The following is a 25,263-nucleotide window of genomic DNA, read 5'->3' on the forward strand; positions in this document are numbered from 1 at the left end:
ATGGTTACAATGTATAAAAATGAATATATTTATTTTAAATTTCATGTGTCCACGAAAATAATCCCAACTCGGCCTCCTAAATTGTTATGTGAACACCACAGGGGCCAAGCCCGTTTTAACATTAATTTCAATGTAACCATAAATAAAGGCTTGGTCCCTGTGGTGAACACTCGTAAAAACGGGAGGGTTAAAGGTGTTATTTGGACATAACATATTGTGAGAATTACTTCCTATATATGACAGATTTGTACACATTGTTTTAGACTGTCCAAAGCAACGCCACCTTCAAAATTCAAAACCCACAAGGAGAGGGGATACAATTTACAATTATAAATGACTTATTTTATTATAATGTTCCCACTGTTGATACAAATTGAAAAGTCTGCACATTCAATCACATTGATTATTATCTGAGAGGTATAGTTTATTTATACAGTCATCTGTTTTCTTATAAACCAATAACAGATTAAATATCGTCATGGAAACACGTTGTTTTGATATAGTCTCCTCAAATGCCATTTTTCAGTAATGTATGCCACGATGGTGAAGTTTTCTTTCTATACTAATTTCTTTCATTAGAATTAATCTGGGCAGCCAACAGTGTACGTTGTGAACTCCAACGGCAATCGACAATCCTCGGCTGATTCCATAATTGTCGAGTGCACGAGACCTTACGAGTGCTCCAACGAAGGACAACTTATTATCTATAAATCAAAAAGAGTTATTGAACTTGGCATTTACCCGAATAACTGTAAAAAATTATAATAAGAATTAAAAAGCTACAATGATTTGGCGGAAAAACATCAAAACTTAGAATTAGGCGTTTTTAGCAAAATTTAATAAGTCTCGAGTCATACATTGAATGACGTGATCTTACAGATGTAACTATGCAGACCAGGAAGTGTAAACAAGGTAAATATACCGGGAATGTTTAAGGTTTGTACAGCTTGAGAAAATGATGATGCTATCTGTATCAACAACACATTTTCATTAAAAATATCATTAACATGATTAAAGGTTAGGTGTTTGTACATCTAAATGGGGATCATAAAATTTTTCAGACACATGTTTTATAGGTTTTGATTATACTGGAACTTTAAAAAATGAACTGAATTTTAAACAGCTGATTAAGAGGACAATTTCATACATAGACACACAATGTATGTCAGGGATTCAAAATCTGTACACATGGTAAAATGTAAATCAAATATGGTGGTGTTTTTTTTCAGAATCCACGCAAGTTCATTGCCGGAACATGTACCCTAGGACTTGGGCCCAGGATGTGTTACGATGTCGTCTTTGTGAGACCCCGAGCCCCCCTATGTACTGTGACATTTGTCACATACATCTGTGTAAAGCCTGTGTGGGGGAACATCTCTCTGATCAATCCAAAGAACACAAAGTGCTGCCATTTGAAAACTGGGGATCTACTCCCAATTACCCCAATTGTCCTAAACATTCTGCAAAACAATGTGAACTTCACTGTGAACAATGTGACATTCCTATTTGTGCACTCTGTAATTCTGGAGAACATTTAGGACATACACCAGTTGACATTGTTAAACATATTGAAAGCAAAAGAGAACTTTTACAAAGAGAAATGCAAGAACTAGAGAAATTTATTTATCCTAAATATCAACATATTGTCTCTAACATCGCAGTTCAGAAAACTGATCTAAATAAAAACTCACAGAAATTGACAACAGCCATCAAGAAACATGGAGAAGATTTGCACAAAGAAATAGACACCATTATACAGAAACTGAAATCTGATCTTGATGAAATGGACGCCAAACACCTGGCTGTCTTAAACAAACAGGAAGATGAAATCACACACACCATTTCTGAAATCACACAGAGCATTGCCGATATACAGAAGTTACTGGACTCCAATGATGTCAGTCGTGTCTCTGCTTACAAATCCAGGATTGCTGAATTCAGAAGATTGCCTCCTAAACTCATAATGTCCTTACCAAGATTTACCCCTCTGAAGATCAACAAGGAACAGCTTTCTCAACAGTTTGGTTCTCTGTCAGCGTTATCCATTAAAACAGAAGAACAAGTCTACAGACCACTCAGTGATGTACCACAGGTAATCACAGAAATAAACACGGAATATGGATACTCTAATAGATTATGCAGTGTGTCATGTCTGAGCGATAATGAGATGTGGACGGGTGGTCAGGACAACAAGATGAGAAAATACAACTTGCGAGGGAAACAAGTGAAGTCTATCAAAAGCAAGTCAGGGAACAATCCATTTGACATAGCAGTGACAAGGAGTGGGGATCTAGTTTATACTGATTACGGTGATAGAACTGTGAACATAGTGAAGAATACACAGATACACACAGTGATCAGACTACAGGGATGGAAACCCCGCAATGTCTGTAGTACCTCCTCTGGCGACCTCCTGGTTGTCATGGTCAGTGATGATTATAAACAAACAAAAGTTGTGTGTTACTCTGGCTCCACAGAGAAACAAAGTATTCAGTACGATGACAAAGGAAAACCTCTCTATTCATCTGGTTACATTAAATACATAAGTGAGAACAGGAACCTAGATATCTGTGTGTCAGACAATAAAGCCTGTGCAGTAGTGGTGGTCAATCAGGCCGGGAAACTCCGGTTTACCTACACTGGTCCTCCCTCTATAACCAAAGGATCATTTAGTCCATGCGGCATCACAACGGACAGCCAGGATCGGATCCTGACAGCAGACCTTCACAACAACTGTATTCACATCCTGGATCAGGACGGACAGTTCCTCCGCTACATTGACAACTGTCATTTAAAGTATCCACAGGGTTTATGTGTGGACACCAGAGACAACCTCTTTGTGGCTGAGTACAACACAGGTAAAGTGAAGAAAATACAATATTGTGTGTAAACAAACTGTGTGCAAATCTACATTTAAAAACATGTAAACTGAGGTTCTTTTTTAATTTTTAAAATGCACTGTTTATACATGTAATGCGTGTATCTAAAGTATACAGACTGAATATAGGTACTAATGATATGTAAACAAACTGTGTATCACTACATATATACATAAAAAATTATGTGTTCAGAAAGCCGTGTCTATAATTACAAACTACTTGTATGTGTGAATATAACAATTTAACAACCATGTATAAATACCACAGATGAAAACATTTCTGTTAATATGGACACAAATAACATATATATATTTTATATATAAATATATTGAATGTGTATGTAAACAAACGATTAATGATTGTGTTTTGAATCAGTTACACTGTAAAAAAATACTTGATATCAATATGAATTTTAATACAGTGTGGTGTTTTAACTTTTGAGACTTTCTCTGTGGTTATCTTTGGTCTGTGTTTCTATTTTTGGATTAACGATGGCATTTAATTTAGTTTTCATTTCGCAAGTTTTGGAGCAATCTAGTAAAATACAATGCATTTACACCTTTTAAGAAATTGTTTCGATGCCATTTATAAAAATGAACACAATAAAAAATATACAGAAAAAAATGTTAAAATTTTAAAGAGAAATTTATTTTTTTGATGATTTTTCTGTTGTTCGGTAGGTAAGAGTTGCTTTTGTGATTTTTAGGACGTTATGATAGAATGAAGTTTTGTAGGAATACGTTATAAGAAATAACATAGAAGCAAAAGGAAAAAGTGTATACTCAGGGTTAGTTTTTTGTTAAATTAATGTGGACAGTGTACCAGTCTACATATGCTATACTCTAAATATCTAGCAAATTTGGTACATTTTGTTCATTGGACTTTTCTCAGATGGAAGAATTTATGATCTTTTAGTACATATGAGGTAGAAAATAATATTACTAACCACATATTAGTATTTGAGGAAAATAACTATTATAGTATTTTTAAAACCTATTCGAAGTGGGGAAAGTGACAATTTCCTATATATTCCTATTGTAAATGAACCTGTATTTTGAAATGGCTCCTTTAAGGACCAGGTGGTTTAATTTCTTGAAACTTTGCAAATATACTAGAGATAATGTATATTACATTTAGTTATAAAATACAGTAAAACACGCTTATAACGAAGTGCCAGAGACGGACGATTTTGTTTCGTTATAAACGTAAATCGTTACATCCGTCAAATTTACAACATGTAATAAAATCACATGGAAAGGAAATCACTTCACTGAGAGTGTCAATTCGTATTAAGCGTTCTCACTATAATTGTTTTTTTTTACTATAAAGAGTTTTAAATTGCTATTGTAGTTTTTAAGCCACTCCCCCATTTAGTCTTAAAACCTATGTGGGCAACAGATATGGTTTTATTATTATCAAAAGTCATTTGCCTTTTAGAGGGAAGTTTTGCGTTTCGCATAATTCATAATATGTGTTGTGCATTCGTTTAAGACATCAGATAGAAAAGATTTGATTGTTTTTGGATTTCTGTTGATTTATCTTTTGGTAATTAGTTCTTAACGAATAAGTCAGAATTTAACTATATTTATTCTTTTAAATCTGAAATGCTATAATATACAAGTATTGAATTCACTTTTAAAATAATTATTAAACTTATTATCTTTAAACTCACATTGTGTTAATTTGTAAAACATTATGCTGTTATATTGAACTTAATAAAGTATTGTTTTAATTATTAGTACGTGTAAAAACCTACTTGTGTTATCGTTGACATTATATTGTGCACAAGATAAGTATATAGTATATATATGTGTGTATTGTGTGTATAGGGTTAGAGTTTGGGTTTGATCATCAAGCATCAGGACTGTGTCCCTCTAGGAGACAATCTTCAAGTGTGCATTTGTATCAAAGCTACATTTATCTTTGCATTAAGACGTATTATGATCCTTTTGTTAATGTTATTCAAAAGGTATATTTTTTTTAATAGCATAAATGTCTAAATGATGAATTAGGCATTTAATTTACTCGTATCTGTTGCAAACGTTGTTTTTGTAAATTTATCAGAGTAGGATTATTTGAACTGGATACATATGGAATACAATATTTTGAGTTTATTGTAATAAATTCGGAAGAGAAGTAACTCGAATTAACATTCTATGCTACGTTGGCATTTATATATATATATGGCTTGTCTAAATCTTGTTTTGTACGACGGTGATTATTTGTATGAATGTGTTTTATATGAATAGTTACAGGATTATGTCTACTGAAAGATATAAATTGTATAAATCGAATGAACCCATTTATTGCAATCAATAATTATAGATTAGTTTTAGAGGGGGTTTAGACTTCCTCTGGAAAATTCGAACATTACATTTACACAGCAGATCAAGTTTTCATCAAAATAATTTTAAGGTCAGCTAGATTTTATTGAACTATTCCAAAAGCCTTGTCCATCTCCTTGCTGTTGAATTATAAAGAAAGGAGAATAAGACGAATGTACTTACATGTAATTTGCTGCTTTCCAAACTTGTTTCATGCGCGGATCTCGGGGAGTGGGGTCATCAGAACCCCTTGAAATATTCAAATTCATTAATCTCATCCAAACCCTGGCAAACACATGGACCCCCCTTGGAAATATGTGTTTGGAAGATTTTCTTTAAATTGAAGATTCAAACGAGACACTGTTTAATCATATTTACTATTTTGTATATCTTTTGACAAATTAATAGTAAAGGTCATGTAGTTCTTATTCCGAAAGACATATGAATCCCCGGACATGTATACAGTTCCCCTCAAGACAGTCTATTTCCCTCGGCTTTGCCCGGGAATTAGAATTGCTCCCGAGGAATAGGAATGTGACTGATTTATTCCCTCAGTGGTATACTGTAATTTTATTATAAATACATGGGCTCGTTCTTATTACCTTGTACGATCCTGACCTTATATACATTTTATAGGCAAATGGCACCGAGACATTTGCCATGTGAGTATATAGCACATCATCACGAAGCGGTTGTACGTTTCCTATGGTGCAGGGATAAGGCCGTCTGTTAGGGCGGTCTTCAGAAGCCATGCACGTAGCATCAGGAGGTGTCGGGAGGGTGGCCTCCCCTCCCTTTTCTTCGCGGCAAACATTTTTCTTAAAAGTGACTAAAGATGTAGTTGCACCCCTACTTTTTTCGAAGCGTGTAAGAAGTTGAAGAAAAACCAAGGAAATTGACAGTGAAATTGAAGTTAAATGATAACTTCGGAATTTCATGAATTTGATAATTTGAGAATGAAGTTGTCCTTTTTCGTTTTATTTTGTTCGTCAAGATTTTTTTGGATGAGTTTGCCCCTCCCCCACTTCAACCCCCCCCCCGATCCATCAAGTGTACTGTGCCTAGAAGCTTAACAGCGCGTTATGAAAAATCATTATGCCCCCACGCTGTCCCAAAACACGCCGTCGCGTATTCATTTGTTTTGTTTATTAACAAGAACCATACGATTCGTAGGTTTGACATATATGCATAAATCAAGTGAACAAACATATGTAAACATTTAAAATTTTAAATTAGTCTGCGGTTGTATTTACTGTAGGAGTTATTCCCCTTTGTACATCAAGCTACTACTTTTAAAAGTTACTTGTTGTGAGAGAAATTTAAATGCCCTTCCAAATGTTTGATGATGTATTTAACTATTATTTTACACAGCTGGTTTCTTTATAAAGAGTCTTGTTTTTAGCGACATTTATGAGAATTGTATCATTGAGCTTTCTGTACATTAAAACTCTTTTGTTCTTCAATCTATATAAATGATATTTCAAATAGAACATGTAATTTCACCTACACTTTAGTACCGGTATTTTTAAAGTCTGTATATCTCTTTATCCCATCAAAAGCTGTTTTATTGTTGGTTAATTGTTTTTCCTGGCTCTAAAATATTCAAATATACTTTTAAAATAGTACCATATTTAAGTGTTGCGTGTACTTTTAGATGGGTGGGGGTTGAGAAGATTGATAGCATATTTTTTTAATACCCTCTGTTAAAACTTTCTTCTTGGACAAGGTGACTGAGTCCGTTATTGTCGAGTGAGAAATCTCAACGTAGATTACGAGTGCAATGGCGGATTTAGAGAAAAATGAAAGTAGAACTACAGAAACATCAGTTTTTATTGTTATTCAGTAACCTAATAATATGTCAGGCACAGCTAGAATAGCTCAAAAAGTGTTTTGAAACCCCCCCCCCCCAAAAAAAAAACAACAAAAAACAAAAACAAAACAAAAAACCTTGGACTCCTGGCCCCCACCAGGGCTTTACCCTGGACCCACTGGCGGCCTCAAGGCGCCCCTCCCGATCCCCGGCCTCCCCCGTTCAATAAATTCTGGATCCGCCACTGGAGTGATCCAACGAGGATCTACAAAACACAAAAAGAGTTATTGAACTTGATATTTACCTGTCATGATTTATAAGAAAAAATCCCAATGATATGGTGGAAAAACATCAAAACTTAGAATTAGGCGGTTTTAGAAAAATTTACGTTAAACAACTTGTCTCGAGTCACATACACTGAATCACGTGATCTTACAAAGGTTAAAGCCCCAAGTTCGGGGGAATTTAATGCAGCCACTGTATGACACACACTGCTTGTTTTAAACTCAATTTAATTGGTTTGTTATCAGAATCTGTCACCTAGCATTAGATTCAGCTGTATATAGAGCAGCTGAGTTGCAGAGCCATCAGCTCAGCACTGCTGGTATATCACTGACTTTCATTGATAAAGACCAATTGCTAACTTTTTATGTAAAATTTCTCAAATTAATACAATTAATTAACAATAGCAATTATTTATCACAGCAAATAAACCATATTTACATAATATTCAGTCATCATTATCACTCTCAGAGTCCGAGTCTGAACTATTTACTTACATCTTTAATATATATTTTGCGGACAAGGTTGTTTTAAAATTAGTATGGTCAAGGTATCCATACCCACTTAGTGTTCCTTACCTTGGACACAAGTGGGAATAAATTTCAACATATTCTTGTTATTTCATTCAGTAATGCTGTAGCTTTTTAGGCAGAGCATCACTGCAGAGTCATAAATCTGACTGGATTGTAACCTTTTGTTGACAGCAGACCCTGATGAAAAAAGTTTCTCCCATGGGAGAAAAACTGGGGCTTTAACTATGCGAACCAGGAAGAGTAGGCTAAACAAGGTAATTATACCCGGAGTCGCCATGATAGAGTTTAACTTTAAGGTTTGTACAGTTTGAGAAAATGATGCTGATATCCTATATCCAGAAAACATCTTCATTTGAAATATCATCAAGATGATTAAAGGTTAGATGGTTGTACATCTTTAAGTGGATCATAAGATTTTTCAGGTACGTGTTATGCAGGTTTTGACCAATTGCACAAATGGGATATAATAGCCCGTTTGGGGTATAATAGCCCAAATAGGATATAAATTTTCAGTGCAAAAAATTATTTAGTAATTTTTGATATAGCAACTTTTGGCAGGGACGTATATGCTAACGTTAATATATACGTCGCTGCTTTTGGTTAGCAAGTTTTCCTACAAGCTAACGTTAGCCTATAGTTTGTAAGATTGATCCCCAAGAAGTTTTGGATATACTGAGGGATCAATCTCCGTAAAAGTATGTTTACAGAAAAAGTTGTATACCAAAAGTTGTTACATTTCATCTCATCAATTCTAATGCGGACTTAGTATATTTTTAGCATAATTTAAATAAAAAATTCTATTTTTTGCACTTAAATTTATATTACATCTGAGCTATTATATCTCAAACGGGCTATTATATCTCCTTTGGGCAATTGGTCCAAACTTGGTATGATTGTACTAGAACTACGAAAAATCAACTAAATCTTAAACAGCCGATTAAGAGGACAATTTAATATTTATAAAAACAAACTGTATATCAGGGTTCAAAATCTGTACACGTGGTAACATGTAAATCAAATATGGTTGATTTTTTTCAGAATCCACGCAAGTTCATTATCTGACTATGGATCCTGAGTGCAGCTTGCAGGATGTGTTACGATGTCGACTCTGTGAGACCCCGGGCCCCCCTATGCACTGTGACATTTGTCACATACATTTGTGTAAAGCATGTGTGGGGGAACATCTCTCTGATCTATCCAAAGAACACAAAGTGCTTAAATTTAAAAACCGGGGATCTACTCCCAATTACCCCAATTGTCCTAAACATTCTGCAAAACAATGTGAACTTCACTGTGAACAATGTGACATTCCTATTTGTGCACTCTGTATTTCTGGAGAACATTTAGGACATACACCAGTTGACATTGTTAAACATATTGAAAGCAAAAGAGAACTTTTACAGAGAGAAATGCAAGAACTAGAGAAATTTATTCATCCTAAATATCAACATATTGTCTCTACCATCGCAGTTCAGAAAACTGATCTAAATAAAAACTCACAGAAATTGACAACAGCCATTAAGAAACATGGAGAAGACTTGCACAAAGAAATAGACACCATTTTACAGAAACTGAAATCTGATCTTGATGAAATGGACGCCAAACACCTGGCTGTCTTAAACAAACAGGAAGATGAAATCACACACACCATTTCTGAAATCACACAAAGCATTGCCGATATACAGACGTTACTGGACTCCAATGATGTCAGTCGTGTCTCTGCTTACAAATCCAGGATTGCTGAATTCAGCAGATTGCCTCCTAAACTCATAGTGTCCTTACCAAGTTTTACCCCTCTGGAGATCAACAAAGAGAAGCTTTCTCAACAGTTTGGTTCTCTGTCAGCGTTATCCATTAAAACAGAAGAACAAGTCTACAGACCACTCATTGATGTACCAAAGGTCATCACAGAAATAAACACTGACTATGGAGACTCTAATAGATTATGCAGTGTGTCATGTCTGAGCGATAATGAGATGTGGACGGTGGGTGAGGACAGCAAGATGAGAAAATACAACTTGCGTGGGAAACAAGTGAAGTCTATCAAAACCAAGTCAGGGAACAATCCATGGGACATAGCAGTGACAAGGAGTGGGGATCTAGTTTATACTGAATACATTGATAAAACTGTGAACATAGTGAAGAATACCCAGATACAGGAAGTGATAAGACTACAGGGTTGGATGCCTCTCGGTGTCTGTTGTACCTCCTCTGGTGACCTCCTGGTTGTCATGGTCAGTGATGATGATAAACAAACAAAAGTTGTGTGTTACTGGTCGATCAGGCCGGGAAACTCCGGTTTACCTACACTGGTCCTCCCTCTACTACCAAGGGATCATTCTATCCAAGCGGCATCACAACAGACAGCCAGGGTCGGATCCTGACTGCAGACAGTAACAACCACCGTATCCACATCCTAGATCAGGACGGGCAGTTCCTCCGCTACATTGACAACTGTCATTTACAGAATCCATTGGGTTTATGTGTGGACACCAGCGACAAACTCGTTATGGCTGATTTGGACACAGGTAAAGTGAAGAAAATACAATATCTGATGTAAACAAACTGTGTGCAAATCTACATTTAAAAGCATTTAAAATGAGGTTATTTTTTTAATTTTTATAATGCACTGTTTATAAAAGCGTGTATCTAAAGTATACAAACTGAATATAGGTAATAATGATCTGTAAACAAAGTGTGTATTACTACATATATACATAAAAAATTATGTGTTCAGAAAGCCGTGTTTATGAATTACATATTTTAAAACAAGCTACATTAATGTGTGAATATAACATTGTTACAACTATGTATAAATACCACAGAGGAACATTATGTGCACAAATAACATGTATATTTTATATGTAGATATATTGTATGTGTATGTGAACAAGATGTTATAGATTGTGTTTTGAATCAGTTAAACTGTAAATAAATACTTGATATCATTATGAATTTGAACACAATGTGGTGTTTTAACTTTTGAGACTTTCTATGTGGTAATCTTTTGATTCTGTTTTTATTTTTCATTTTGCATGTTTTTGAGCAATCTAGTAAAATACAATAGATTTATAAGGCATTGTTTTGATTCCATCTATAAAATTGAACACAATGTACAAAATACAGAAAAAATGTTAACAATTTTAAGGAGAAATATATTATTTTGATGATTTTTTTTTGTTGTTCGGTAGGTAAGAGTTGCTTTTGTGTTTTTTATGACGTTATGATCAAATGAAGTTTTGTAGGAATAAGTTATAAGAAATAACATAGGAAAAGTGTATATACTCAGGGTTCATTATTGTTAAATTAATGTGGACAGTGTACCTGTCTACATATGCTATACTCTAAATATCTAGCAAAATTTGGTACATTTTGATCATTGGACTTTTCTCCGTTGAAATACAGATGGAAGAATTTATGATCTTTTTGTACATATGAGGTAGAAAATGATATTACTAACCACATTTTAGTATTTGAGGAAAATCGCTATTATAGTATTTTTAAGACCTATTCGAAGTGCGGAAGTGACAATTTCCTAGATATTCCTATTGTAAATAAACCTGTATTTTGAAATGGCTCCCAAAAGAACCAGGTGGAAGATTTTCTTGAACCTTTGCAAACATACTAGAGTTAATGTATATAACATATAGATATGAAATACAGTAAAACACGCTTATAACGAAGCGATTTTATTTTGTTCTAAACGTGAATCGTTATATCCGTCAAATTTACAACAAGCATTAAAATCACGTACAGGGAATGGAAATCACTTCACTGTAAGCGTCAATTCATTTTAAGTGTGTTCACTATAATTCACTATATATGTTTTACTGTGAAGAGTTCTAAATTGCTATTGTAGTTTTTAAGCCCCCCCCCCCTCCAGTTATGGATTAATTATTATCAAAAGTCATTTGCCTTTTAGAGGGAAGTTTTGCGTTTCGCATAATTCATAATATGTGTTGTACATTCGTTGAGGACATCAGATAGAAAAAAGTTGATTGTTGTTGGATTTCTGTTGATTTATCTATTGGTAATTAGTTCTTCACAAATAAGTCATAATTAACTATATTCATTCTTTTAAATTTAAAATGCTATAATATATATATATATATATATATATATATATATATATATATATATATATATATATATATATATATATATATATATATATATATATATATATTTATATATATATAAATAATCTAATTAACTTTTAAAATAATTATTAATTTATTATCTTTAAACTCACTTTGTGTTCATTGCAAACATTACGCTGTTGTATTGAACTAAATAAAGTAAATAATTACTAGTACGTGTAAAATACCCACTTGTGTTATCGTTGACATTATGTTGTGCACAAGATAAGTGTATATGTGTGTGTATTGTGTGTATAGGGTTAGGGTGTGATCATCCAGCAACAGGGCTGTGTCCCTCTAGGAGACAATCTTCAGGTGTACATTTGTATCTAAGCTACATTTATCTATGCATTAAGACGTATTATGATTTGCTTATAAGCAAAGCTGTGTTAATTATAAATTAGGCATTTAATTTTTTTGTAACTGTTGTGAACGTTATTCTTGTTTATTTACCAGAGTAGGATTATTTGAACTTTGTATGTATGAAATACAATATTTTGAGTTTATTGTAATACTTTCTGAAGAGAAGTAACTCGAATTAACATTCTATGTTACTTTGGCATTTATAAATATGAGGCTTGTCTAAATGTTGTTTTGTACGACTGTGATTATTATTTTGTATTAATGTGTTTTATGTGGATAATTACAGGAATATATCTAGTGAAAGATATTAATTGTATACATCGAATGAATCCATGCACATGTATTCCAATCAATAATTATATATTAGTTTTAGAAGGGGTTTAGACTTCCTCTGGAAAATCCAAACATTAAATTTACATGGCAGATCAGGTTTTCATTGAAATAATTTTAAGGTCAGCTAGATTTTATTGAACTATTCCAAAAGCCTTGTCCATCTCCTGGCTGTTGAATTATAAAGAAGAAAGGAGAATAAGACGAATGCACTTACATGTAATATGCTGCATTCCGAAATGGGTTCATGCGCGGATCTCGGCGAGGGGGGTTAGAACCCTTGAAAAACAGATTTTCACTTGGACCCCCTTGGAAATATGTTTTGCATCCGGAAATGTGTTTGGGAGATTTTCTTTAAATTAATTCAGACGTGACAATGTATAATTATATTTACTGTTTTGTATATCTTATGACAAGTTTAAACACTCATTGCATAGGCGTAGACCACTCAGGAAATGTTGGTGCTACTCATATTTCAGGCTCAGGTGATTTCATATGTTGAAACTCTGTCGTATTTTTTTCGATATTCTAAAACACAAATCCAATCGAATATGAATTATTTGATTTGTTAAGTAAACAAATATTTATTATATAGAATGGCGCCTCAAGCACAAACACAGAAGACTGTTACAGAGCCAATATATATAAAAAAAGTACATCATTATTTCTATCACATTTAAACTAGGATAGAAAAGAAAATGATCATATAAAACAGGAAGAGGAAGCCTGTTGCAATTTCTTAAAAGCAGCGAATAAATTAAAATACCCGAATCTACCTTAATTAAACGTGGCTAAATCATGCGTATTCCATAAACAATAGAAAATTTTGATTCTCCATTTTTATTAAAGAACCTACATGTAAAATCAAAAATATTTATTAGATATTCTTTCTTATACAAAATAACTATTCTTTTCTGGGAGAATAAAAATACCGATTTTAACCAGACTACCAGATGACTGTGTGTAGCCAGGATCAAGGTCAGAACAAACCACTGCGGTTATTGCTTGTCAGGATCATTTGATAATTTTGTTTTTACTTGTAAGCCCAAGCTTGCTGATGACTATAACAAATCACTAACTTTAGGTTATGATTTGCAGTGACCTTGACTTAGGCTATTATGTCAAACGCCAAGGTCACAATAGATCTCCGTGTAAAAGAAAACAATGTCCTGACGATATTTTTTTTAGTCACTTAATGCTATATATTGCATAAATAGTAAGTTGGATAAAGGATCATTGGTATACAACATAATGATTTATGGTTTAAACAAAATTATTTTGAATGACTTTTTAGGGTAAATTTTGCTTTTTCCTCATCATGTCTTTTCAAAGGTGGATCTTTTGGGATCGTCAATGATATATATATATATGCCACTTATTTTGACATCAAATTACAACGGAATACAAAAGAAAACAATTTTTCAATTATTTTTTGTTTAATAGGTAAGATCACAAAATTAATACTCATATTTACATATTTCATTTGGTATGTAGGTATTTCACCACTCTCTTAATCAAATTGTCTTAATATATTTTTCATCATATTTCGCGGGGGTGTTAAGGAAGCATATGGGCAATTTAGCATCTTATTTTGACTGTTATATTCAAAATCGTGAAATTAAATAATTATTTTGAATAAGATCAAAAACTTAGTATTATCCTTTAAAATAGATGTCAGTGCAATAAAATCAGGTAGTACATCACTGCCACATTGGTGCATTATCACGTGACAACTATAAATAGCTTATGTATATTCCTTAACATAAAATGAGGTAGAACAACACTACCCCGCGGTTTCAAAAATAAAATAAACATACCAAGTGAAAGCAAAACTTCTCAGTTTAATCAAAACCGCTGCTAGAATCCTATGTTTTTCCTTATCAAAAAGTTATTTATCCGGTTCTCGTAAAACCTTCCCAACTTTTATATAGTTTGCACGGAAAACGGCAAATTGCATCAAAACAACACACAACATGGGATTCTAGCAGCACTTTTCAATTTAAGCATTGATCAAACTAACGATACGTATACAATTTCAAGTTCAACATATACGGGGTAGTGTTGTTCTAGTCGGATTTTTATATTGTAAACAACGACAGAGGAAAGCCTGGCCGAGAAATAAAAGCAAATTTACATACCTTTTAGCGAATGATTGATAAAACCAACATCTCCCCCAGTATTCTTATGTTCAATTCTCAATAAATCACACCACAATACTTTATTAGAGTTCTTAGATTAGTTATATTTTGAATATGTTTACAATGCTTTCCGATCAAATTCACACGACATTCAACTTTTAGTCATGACGTCATCAATGTGTAAATCTACGTAATACAAACTAATTTCTGGAAAAAAATTGTCTTCAGTATTTTTTATTTGTTTTTGATCTACGTTTAGTTGCTTACATATTTGAATATGTACATAATAATTAAGATTTGTGATTTCACGGAATTACATGTAACTCAGATTCCATATGCTTCCTTAACACCCTCGCGTTGTTAAAACCAATTCGATGGTGAATTTAAAGATTTTTTTTTCATTAAAAAATTCACATTATTGATGAGAATGTATACGTCTTCACAGATCACACATAAACATATACTAGTATGTTAACATATTCATGTTGAGTTTTTCACAATGCCACAAAAATAAACACACAGAAACATGGACTGGAAAAACAAATATACACATTCGAAAACATAAACACATACAGAACCATGACAGACGAAATTAACATAGATACAAAAAATTATAAAAAAGTAGGATCAAATATTTTCTTTACATACTTTTTAGCTCACCTGGGCCAAAGGCTCAAGTGAGCTTTTCTGATCACAATTTGTTCCTTGTCTGTCGTTGTCGTTGTCGTCGTCGTTAACTTTTCACATTTTCATCTTCTTCTCAAGAACCACTGGGCAGATTTCAACCAAATTTGGCACAAAGCACCACTAGGTAAAGGGGATTCAAGTTTTTTCAATTGAAGGGCCACGCCCTCTTTAAAGGGGAGATAATTGAGAATTATTGAAAATTTGTTGGTATTTTTTAAAAATCTTCTCAAAAACTATTTGGCCTGAAAAGCTAAAACTTGTGTTGAGGCATCCTCAGGTAGTGTAGATTCAAGTTTGTTCAAATTATGGTCCGCGGGGGTAGGGAGGGGCCACAAGAAGGGGATCAAGTTTTACATAGGAATATATAGAGAACATCTTTAAAAATCTTCTCAAAAACTATTGGGCCAGAAAAGCTCAAATTAAAATGGGAGCATCCACAGGTAGTGTAGATTCAAATTTGTTCAAATTATGGTCCCCGGGGGTAGGGTGGGGTCACAATTGGGGGATCAAGTTTTACATAGGAATATATAGAGAAAATCTTTAAAAATCTTCTTTTCAAAAACAATTAGGCCAGGAAAGCTCAAATTTGAGTGGAAGTATCCTCAGATAGTATAGATTCATGCTCATTCAAATCATGGTCCCCGGGGGTAGGATGGGGCCACAATTGGGGGATGAATTTTAACATAGGAATATATAGAGAAAATCTTAAAAAATCTTCTTCTCAAAAACTATTAGGCCAGAAAAGCTCAAATTATAATGGAATCATCTTCAGGTAGTGTAGATTCAAGGTTATTCAAATCATGGTCCCCGGGGGTGGGGTGGGGCCAAAATGGGAGGATCAAGTTTTACATATGAATATATAGAGAAAATCTATAAATATCTTCTTCTAAAAATAATTTGGCCAGAAAAGATCAAATTAAAATGGAAGCATCCTCAGGTAGTGTAGATTCAAGGTTGTTCAAATCATAGTCCCTGGGGTAGGGTGGGGCCACAATGGGGGATCAAGTTTTACATAGGACTATATATTAAAAATCTTCTTCTCAAAAACTATTAGGCCAGGAAAGCTCAAATTTGAATGGAAGCATCCTCAGATAGTGTAGATTCAAGTTTGTTCAAACCATGGTCCCTGGGGGTAGGGTGGGGCCACAATTGGGGGATCAAGATTTACATAGGAATATATAGAGAAAATCTTTAAAAATCTTCTTCTCAAAAACTATTTGACCAAGAAAGCTCAAATTGGCGGGTAACCATCCTCAGATAATGTAGATTCAAGTTTGTTAAAATCATGGTCCCTGGGGGTAGGGCGGGGCCACAATGGGGGATACATAGAGAAAATCTCAAAAAAATCTTCTTCTCAAAACTATTAGGCCAGGAAAGCCCAAATCTGAGTGGAAGCATTTCCAAATCGTATAGATTCAAGTTTGTTAAAATAATTGTCCAGTGGTATGGTGAGTCTACAGTGGGGGATGAATTTTTACATAGGAATATAGGGCAACAAAATGGGAGGGGGGTATATAGAAATAGAGAAAAATCATCTTAGAGGTACACAACAAAAGGGGCTTGGTATTAACCAAAAGAAAGAGGTGGATAAAAATTGGCAGATTTTCATTTTTTTTTAGCAAGATCTACTGTACTTAGTTGTCAAGATATTTTGAAACTGTAATGCTAATTCGATCAGAATTAAGGCAATTGTTGCTAAGGTGAGCGATGTGGCCTCTGGGCCTCTTGTTAAACTCTTACCTTGAAAGATGTTTTCATATTTATATGGTGGTCAAGGGGGGTGGGGGGTGGGGGGATACAGATTTTAAGTACAAAAGGCGGAACAGTAATTAGCGAAAAAAAATATACTTGTATATTTTAATACACTTATGATTTCACTGACATAAATAAATTGACAAACACATAATAACATAGCAAAAATAGTTTACCAATGTTTTTCATAACTCAGAAAATCAGAGATACAGTTCTTAAGCAAAATCAGTTTTCCAATTCGTATTCTAGAATTGGCAGATTTTAACAAAAATAGAAATTTACGTGAACTGTGAGCTTAAGTAAGCTGGAGCTTTGTCCAAAACAATGTCTTTTTCTCATTTATTTTTGGGAATGAAAGATCTAATGCCATACAATACCGAGAGTGAAAATATGACAAACTGTCAACCATCTCAAAATCTATAAAACGAAATACAAATTCAAAGCAGAGCAACACGGACCTCCACAGAGATAAAGGTAGGATCAGGTGCCTAGGAAGAGTGAGCATCCTCGGCTGACCGGTCACATCCGCCGTGTGCTATTTGTTGAAATCGAGAAAAAAAAAATATTGAATAGTCGGCCGTAGACAATTACTAGTAGATGATTAATTATGGTCGAACAAGAAGTAAATATAAACGTCAGTCAGGATGCAACCCAGTGGAAGATTGTATTTGCTGACAAGGTCGTTGTATCGACCATAGAAATTACGAAAAAATGACTTCAAACGAGACTGTTGATAGTCCTGTTTTATCAACTGGTGTGTCAGTAGCTTGCCTCGCTTTAGAAACTTCATACAAAGAGCATGCCAATGCATATTGAGTTTACCGAGAGACAAAAAACACCATACGCAGGTAATGAAGTCATTGCGTTTATCGTAAAGTTTTGTTGTTAGGTACCATCAATGTCCATTTCTAGTATAATCTATTTCCACAATATAAGGAATTAAAATGGAGACTAGAATTGCCAAAGATTCTGAATGTTACTATAGACAAGAATGTTATGAACAAGACAATCTATCTAAACAAGAAGTCAAGAAATGATAAAATAAAAATGTAGGATAAATATATTCTTTGTAACGTTTAATTGCAGAAAACACAAAGAATTCTTAATTTTTTTTTGCCAATTTCAATGAATTCTAAGTATCCATATTCTTTTGTAATACTCGATAAAATATTTGAGATTGGACCGTTGTGTGCATTCGGATGACTTAAACTAATCTCATTTAAGGTAGGAATCTTCTCGTTATCAGACATACTTCTTAAACTAAGAAATTCATGGAATTTTAAACCGTCAAACAAATCATGTAACCAAATGATTGGTTATCAGTTTATTCAAATTTGACCATGTTGTTTTCGCATCAAAGATCAACGTCATTACATTCTTTTTCAACTTAAAGGATAATACAAATGAATGTACTTATCTGCAGTTATGTAGACATCTGTTTAAGATATGAAGTTCATATTCTTCAATGAAATAATAGAATATCAGAATGTCTTTCTGCTTATACTACTAATTTGAAATAAAGAACTAAACTAAAATTGATATTGCTTAGCCCGCTTTTCCTCTAATTTTCCTAAATGTTGAAGATATTTTGATATTTATTAATGCTTCTAATAATATTTCTGATTGTCCATATTATGAAGTTTTTATATAAAGATACAAATTGACAGAAAAGGTAATATATTGACCTTTTGATAAGAGAGAAAAAACAATTTTAGTGATTGTTTCATGCAAATCTATTTATAAAATAAGCGCTTAAAAAGCCAATAAAAATGTAAATTATATTCTAATAACATAAAAATTCTGAAACCCAAGTACCTTATCATTAGTTTACATTAATTGAAACAATCGAACATTAATAAAATTGTTTTAAAAGTGCTAAATCAACTCATGAATCTACAGCAATTCTGAATTGCAAAAACATGTGATATTTTCCTACCCCAATATTACGCCAAAAACATTGTTCTTGTTAGATTCTAAATTATGACTACATTTTCTTTGCCTAGTTGTATAATAGTAAAACAAGAAAGAAAATATGATATTTTAATATCCTTTCATCTGGATTTCATGTACATTTACTAGTAATTTAATTTACTTTTGACAAGTCGAAAACCAGATAAGACCCTTTCCATAAAGTTTTTTTTTTAAAATTTATTCATTAAATCAAAAACATAAAGGAAATGTTTATTATCCATTTACACAATTTTTTTTTTACAAGTAATATTGGATTATTTTTACTTTTCCGCTGATCGATTCAGCCACAAAGAGTTTGTCTCCGGTGTCCACACATAAACCACATGGCCGCCATAAATGACAGTTGTCAATGTAGCGGAGGAACTGTCCGTCCTGATCCAGGATGTGGATGCAGTCGTTGTATCGGTCTGCTGTCAGGATCCGACTCTGGCTGTCTGTTGTGATGCCGACTGGTTTAAATGGTTCTTTGGTAGTAGAGGGAGGGCCAGTGTAGGTAAACCGGTGTTTTCCAGCCATATTGACTACCACTATTGCACCGGCATCAAAGTCAGACACGCATATATCAAGATTCCTGTTTTCACTTATGTTTTTAGTATTATAATGTTCTTCAGATGAGTACAGAGGTTGGCCGCTATCATCGTATTGAATACTGTGTTTCTCATTAAATCCAGAGTAACACACAACCTTTGTCTGTTTTATATCGTCAGTGACCATGACAACCAGGAGGTCATCAGAGGATGCACAGCAGACACTCAAAGGTTTCCAACCCTGTAGTCTGATCACTTCTTGTACCTGTGTATTGTTGATTATGTTCACAGTTCCATCATTTTGATCAGAATAAACTAGATCCCCACTCCTTGTCACTGCTATGTCATTTGGTATGTTCCCTGACTTAGTTTGGATCGACTCCACCAGATCTCCTTGAAGATTGAAGAGTCGCATTATTTTGCTGTTACCACACATCCAAATATCTTGATCACTCTGAGGGGTCACGTTGAATAATTCATTAGAATATCCTCCAAACTCAGTGTTTATCTCTGTGATAATACGTGGTTCGTCAATGAATGTCCTGTCTGGAGAGGAGTGCTGGTCAACAGGAGTAACAACTGTGTAGACATGTTCTTCTGTGATAGACAACGCTGACAGAGACCCAAACTGGCGATATACATGGTCCTTGTCGATCAAATGAGGAGTGAAACATGGTAACGAAGCCGTGAGTTTAGGGGGTAAATTTCTGAATTCAGCGTTCTTGGATTTGTAGGCAGTGATAAGGCTGACATCATTGGAGTTTAGTAATTTCTTCAGATCAGCAATGTTTTGTGTCATTTTAGAAAGGGTGTGCGTTATTGCAACTTCTTGCTCATTTAAGACAGCCAAGAATTTGGAATCCATTTCGTTAAGATCAAACTTCATTTTCTGGATAACGGTGTCTATTTCTTTGCGCCAGCTATCTCCTTGTTTATCGATATTTTTTGTCAATTTCTCTGAGTTTTCAATCAACTCATCTTTCTGAACTGCATTATGAATTGAAAGTTCTTGGTACTTAGGATAAATGTATTTCTCTAAGTCTTGTAAATCTCTTTTTAATACAACCTTTCGATTTTCTATAATTTGCAAAGTGTCACATTTTTTATGTTGTTCATGTTCACCAGAGAAAATACATTGAGAGCAAATAGGAATGTCACATTGTTCACATTGAATTTCACACTGTTTATTGGAATGTTTTGGACATTTAGGGAAACGAATAGAACTTCCTCGCTTTTGTAATGGTAGCACTGAATGTTCTTTCGATTCATCTAAAAGATGTTCCCCCACACAAGCTTTACACAGATGTATGTCACAAATGTCACAGTACATAAGGGGACCCGGGGTCTCACAGAGATGACACCGTAACACATCCTGGGCACTACGCCGGGGGTCCATGGTCAGACTCTTTATATACAGTAGGAAATTCTGAAACAAAAACCACACGCCTTTTTTAAATTCTGGGGCTCTGTTTTATTCAAAACACGACATTTGAGTAAAGTAGTGTCGTACGATGTGACCCAAATTAATTATTTCTGAAGTTTTGTGTTGCATAAAACCTCTTATGTGAAGTAGCGACGTGCAATATGTAATGGACGATATGACCCAGATTCACAACTCCAATGCTCCACAAATTATAAATGTCGTACAGAGGGTAAATGTTTGTTGTTTATGTGTTATGAATAAATTTACACATCAATTAGACATCAACTTATCAATCATGATTTAATTAACTGCATGCATCAAATAATAATATTTTACCTAAATCCGCTTTTCCCTTCCTTGTAAAACATTCATCGTAAGACGATTAGACACTTACAGCATATCATGTGGAATATAATATAAGCTCCAGTCAAAGCAAACCCTAATTCAATATGGCAAATCACGAAAACTCTCCTTTCGTTCAAAATAATTTGTAAAAAACCACGTGATTAGTTTCATATGAAAGTGGCGGATTTAAGGAGTGATACCGCAAGACTGCAGAGTTGACGCATCATTTTCCCTATCTACATTCTAACGTTGAAATTATTCTTGTTTAAATTATGCACTAGGGTTTTGAAATGTGGGCACAGTTTGCGTGAAATGCAGGTGACCTACTGGTCATGGTTATGATTCCATAAATTATTTTTTGTAAGATTGAATTGAAACAGGCATCAGTTTATTGTCAAACTGTAAAACTAATGCATTTATCTTCAACACTTTTTGTACCTTATCATAACATAGAGTGGATTTCGATAATCTGTTTTTATGTGTTTTAGAATGGGAGGGGAGAGGAAGGGGTCATATAAATACATATATTTAGATTAAGTGCGTGTTTTTTTTTTTGTTTTTTTTTTTAAAATACGTTGTTTCGCATTTTCTAACGATTTGTCTTTTGATAAATTTTAGTATTTGAGTTAAAATAACGGATGGTATTTGACGGATAAAAACACTTTTGTCCTTATCCGGTTCTTTTGCGTTCCTTACGCTTTTTAGAAAATCTTGTTTGTTATAGTTATTTAAACTAATAATTTTTTGCAAACCACTTAACATGTTAGATTTCATCTACATTGCTCCTTGTGATAAAGTACTTGTACTTTTATGCATGCATTTGTGTGCTCAATGCTCCATGTTTCAACCCTAAAGTATCACCATCTTATGATACTTTCTGGGTGCATATGTTTTCGCTGATTGTTCTATATATTTTGTTCTATCAACTAACAATCAAAGTTAATGTAGTAGATTTACTTTTTTACACCATAAATCACTGATCTATTATTTCTCGCTTTTTCATTACCACAATAATATGGATTATCGAAAATGAAGTTTTGAAAATTAACTCATAATACAAATGCATTTCTAAAAAACGTCAATTCTTTTGCAGTAATACCCCAGCTTAATATTTTAAAGAGGACTGTATAAGGACATAGTTCATGATGATCTGCCAATATTGCGTACTTGATTATAATGTTCATCAGTTATCTTTCCTTTTTCACCACTTTCATCACTGCTCGTGTCTGATTTCTGTAGTTACTGTCATTCCGTTTTTATTATTAAGGTATTTGATGTATAACGACCACATTTTGTACCTTATAAATGAATGGTCCGATATTCTTAATCATGATACCATTTTGAAGGTGTTATCAAATAAAAATACTTTTTATAATCATAATTTTTATAATTTTGATTATGCTTCAACTAATTACACCTTGAATTTTGCATTGAAGTCTATTACCAACGTATGTTTTAACAAGATATTGTAAAAAGTAACTTAAAATTCGTTAAACTGTCTTGGTTAATTTATCATGAATTTGAGTTACTGTTATCTATTCATAAATGTACCTTTCCCTTTGTACAAGACAATAAATTACTCCAGTTATAATTGCTTAATTATGTTTTTATTAACTCTTACACCTCACCTTTGATTTTTAAAATTGACTCACTCATATTGAAGTTTTACTCTATGACATATGTTGCTCGTGCTTAAGTGCTAATTTCTATTGTTCTCATTTTTTATTTATATTGTGTTATACACCAATGTCGAGGGAGAGGAATTAGGTTTCGGATTGTTCGGGTGTAATTTTTGGATTTCCAGAAATCATCCATACCGACCTAAAGTTCAAATAAAGTGCTTTTTTACCATCTAGAGCATTTTAGTCTTATTGTCACCAAATATATAAAAACACCTTAATTTCCCCGGTGATAGTTAATTGTGACCGCGTAGCTTTTACGGTGCTAGAGAATTCTTCTGGATCTGCATCAGTCGTGTGCAGTACGAACAGGGTGATGGAATGTTGGCGTAAAGGGTATAAGGTATAGGCGCGCTGTAGGTCGTAAGGTAATAACGAAGGGTAGGTTTGCCGTATTCCCGAAGGCCCACCAGTATACAGTTCCAGAGAAATAAATAGGCAATTGATGCAGGATCATTATAAATTTATTCGACGCGACTCAACGATGGCAATATTATAACAATTTAAGAGACAGACATGTTACAAACAAGTCGGATATGGCCAGTAGTGGCCTCCGGACTCAAGACTCTAGGTGAGTCTGACGTGACCGAGGCTGGCCGCCATATTCCAGACTGCCGATTGACAATTGTACATAACTATATAAAGGAATTTGAACAATGACTATAAATTGACAGGTGAGTAAGCTGACATTAGTAAGCTGAGTGAAAGGTTCACAGATATAAAATAATTAAATAAACTCAATGAGTCTTTGATGTCCAAAACATGAAAAACTGATCATTGCACGATGTTGTTTTAAGGGATTAACAGTCCTTGAGACATGACACTCTGTCTCTTTGAAATCACATATAGAGTCCGAAAAGTGTTAATCACTAATTAAATAAGTAACTTTGTAAGAAATAGACTGTGAAAAATATTTAAAAAATATGTTGAATTTTAAAAGTAAGGTCCAAAATAAAGTTATAATTGAACGGTGAATTTTGCACGGTGATAAATAAATGCCCAAACGTTCTCTTTATTAAATATGAAATAAAATGAATCATTTACCGCAGATGATTTGATAAAATTAAAATTTTCTTTTTTTCATCAAGGAGAGATTACTCTTTAAAAAAATTAAGGTGCAAAATGACCGGCTTCTTATATGTTGTCACACATTTCACTTTTGTTGTTGTCTAGCATTACATATTTACCTAGTATAAAATGATTCAAAATTGTTCAATATCCCGTCATTATACATTGAATACCTTAAGTCTATATCGAAAATATAATTAATTCCTTCTATACCTTATCTTTGATTTCACATTTATTGTAATATTTATTTTGTCTTAATAGTATTTCCATCATGCATCTTATTGAATGTTCTTCTACTATAGTGTATAAAAAAACTCTGTCACTGAAATTCTTTAATATTTTGAGTTAATTGTACACATATTTAAACATGTATAATGAACGGTTTTGCAAAAGTTCTTTTGAATAAACATCATCTTGCTTATATCGTTGTCAGCCACAAATAAGTTATCTCTAGAAACAATACGGTCAATTACAATTCGTCAGTGTCATTGTATTGAATAATCTCTTTGGAACCGGACAACTTTTGTTTCTTTTCCGTTTTTACTGTTCATGAGAACCAGGAGGTCACAAGGGGAGGTACCACAGTTAATGCGAGGTTTTCACCCCTGTTGTCTGATCACTGTCTGAATCTATGTTCACAGCTCTATCTTTGTAATCAGTATAAACTAGATCCCCACTCCTTGTCACCGCTTTGTCCCTTGGCTTGTTCCCTGACTTGGTACTGATAGACTTCACTAGTACCCCCTGCAGGTTGTAGAGTCTCATCATATTGTCAAATAGACCACGCATCCACAATTCCTCATCTATCAGGAAGGACACACTGAGTATTCCATCAGAGCCTCCATCGTTCTATTCAGGACTTCTTCCAAAATTAGAGGCAGGATCAGATGCCATGGAGGAGTGATCATCCTCTGCTGACGGTTCACATTCGCCGTGTGCTCTTTGTCGTAATCGGAAAAAACGAAAAAATCCGTAGACAATGCGGTGAATAATAATGGCTTCACAATAAATTT

General features: G+C 33.8%; 2 protein-coding genes across 2 annotated transcripts; one reads left to right on the plus strand and one right to left on the minus strand.

Annotated features, from left to right (window-relative positions):
• The first annotated feature begins 370 nt into the window (after window positions 1–370).
• Window positions 371–12,428, plus strand: LOC128183599 (E3 ubiquitin-protein ligase TRIM71-like). Its single transcript, XM_052852700.1, has 5 exons — window positions 371–936; window positions 1,230–2,858; window positions 8,867–10,096; window positions 10,192–10,356; window positions 12,424–12,428. Exons 2-5 carry the CDS (start codon window positions 1,256–1,258, stop codon window positions 12,426–12,428), a joined length of 3,003 nt encoding a protein of 1,000 aa, XP_052708660.1. The 5' UTR covers window positions 371–936; window positions 1,230–1,255.
• A 5,918-nt stretch (window positions 12,429–18,346) lies between these two features.
• LOC128186192 (uncharacterized) lies at window positions 18,347–21,698 on the minus strand. The gene is made up of 2 exons (XM_052855966.1): window positions 21,495–21,698; window positions 18,347–21,161 (listed from the first exon to the last, which is right to left on the minus strand). Exon 2 carries the CDS (start codon window positions 21,129–21,131, stop codon window positions 19,446–19,448), a length of 1,686 nt encoding a protein of 561 aa, XP_052711926.1. The 5' UTR covers window positions 21,132–21,161; window positions 21,495–21,698; the 3' UTR covers window positions 18,347–19,445.
• Between the last annotated feature and the right edge of the window lie 3,565 nt (window positions 21,699–25,263).

Source organism: Crassostrea angulata, chromosome 5 (assembly GCF_025612915.1).
Source record: "Crassostrea angulata isolate pt1a10 chromosome 5, ASM2561291v2, whole genome shotgun sequence".
NCBI classification, from domain to species: Eukaryota; Metazoa; Mollusca; class Bivalvia; order Ostreida; family Ostreidae; genus Magallana; species Magallana angulata.

What these genes read in the sequence shown, in the direction of transcription:
- LOC128183599 (XM_052852700.1), top strand. Translation starts at nt 1,256, where the DNA reads ATGTACCCTAGGACTTGGGCCCAGGATGTGTTACGATGTCGTCTTTGT. An exon ending in TGTGGCTGAGTACAACACAG is followed by an intron (nt 2,859 to 8,866) that starts GTAAAGTGAAGA and finishes GATTTTTTTCAG; the next exon opens with AATCCACGCAAGTTCATTAT. An exon ending in TAAACAAACAAAAGTTGTGT is followed by an intron (nt 10,097 to 10,191) that starts GTTACTGGTCGA and finishes GCATCACAACAG; the next exon opens with ACAGCCAGGGTCGGATCCTG.
- LOC128186192 (XM_052855966.1), bottom strand. Translation starts at nt 21,131, where the DNA reads ATGGACCCCCGGCGTAGTGCCCAGGATGTGTTACGGTGTCATCTCTGT.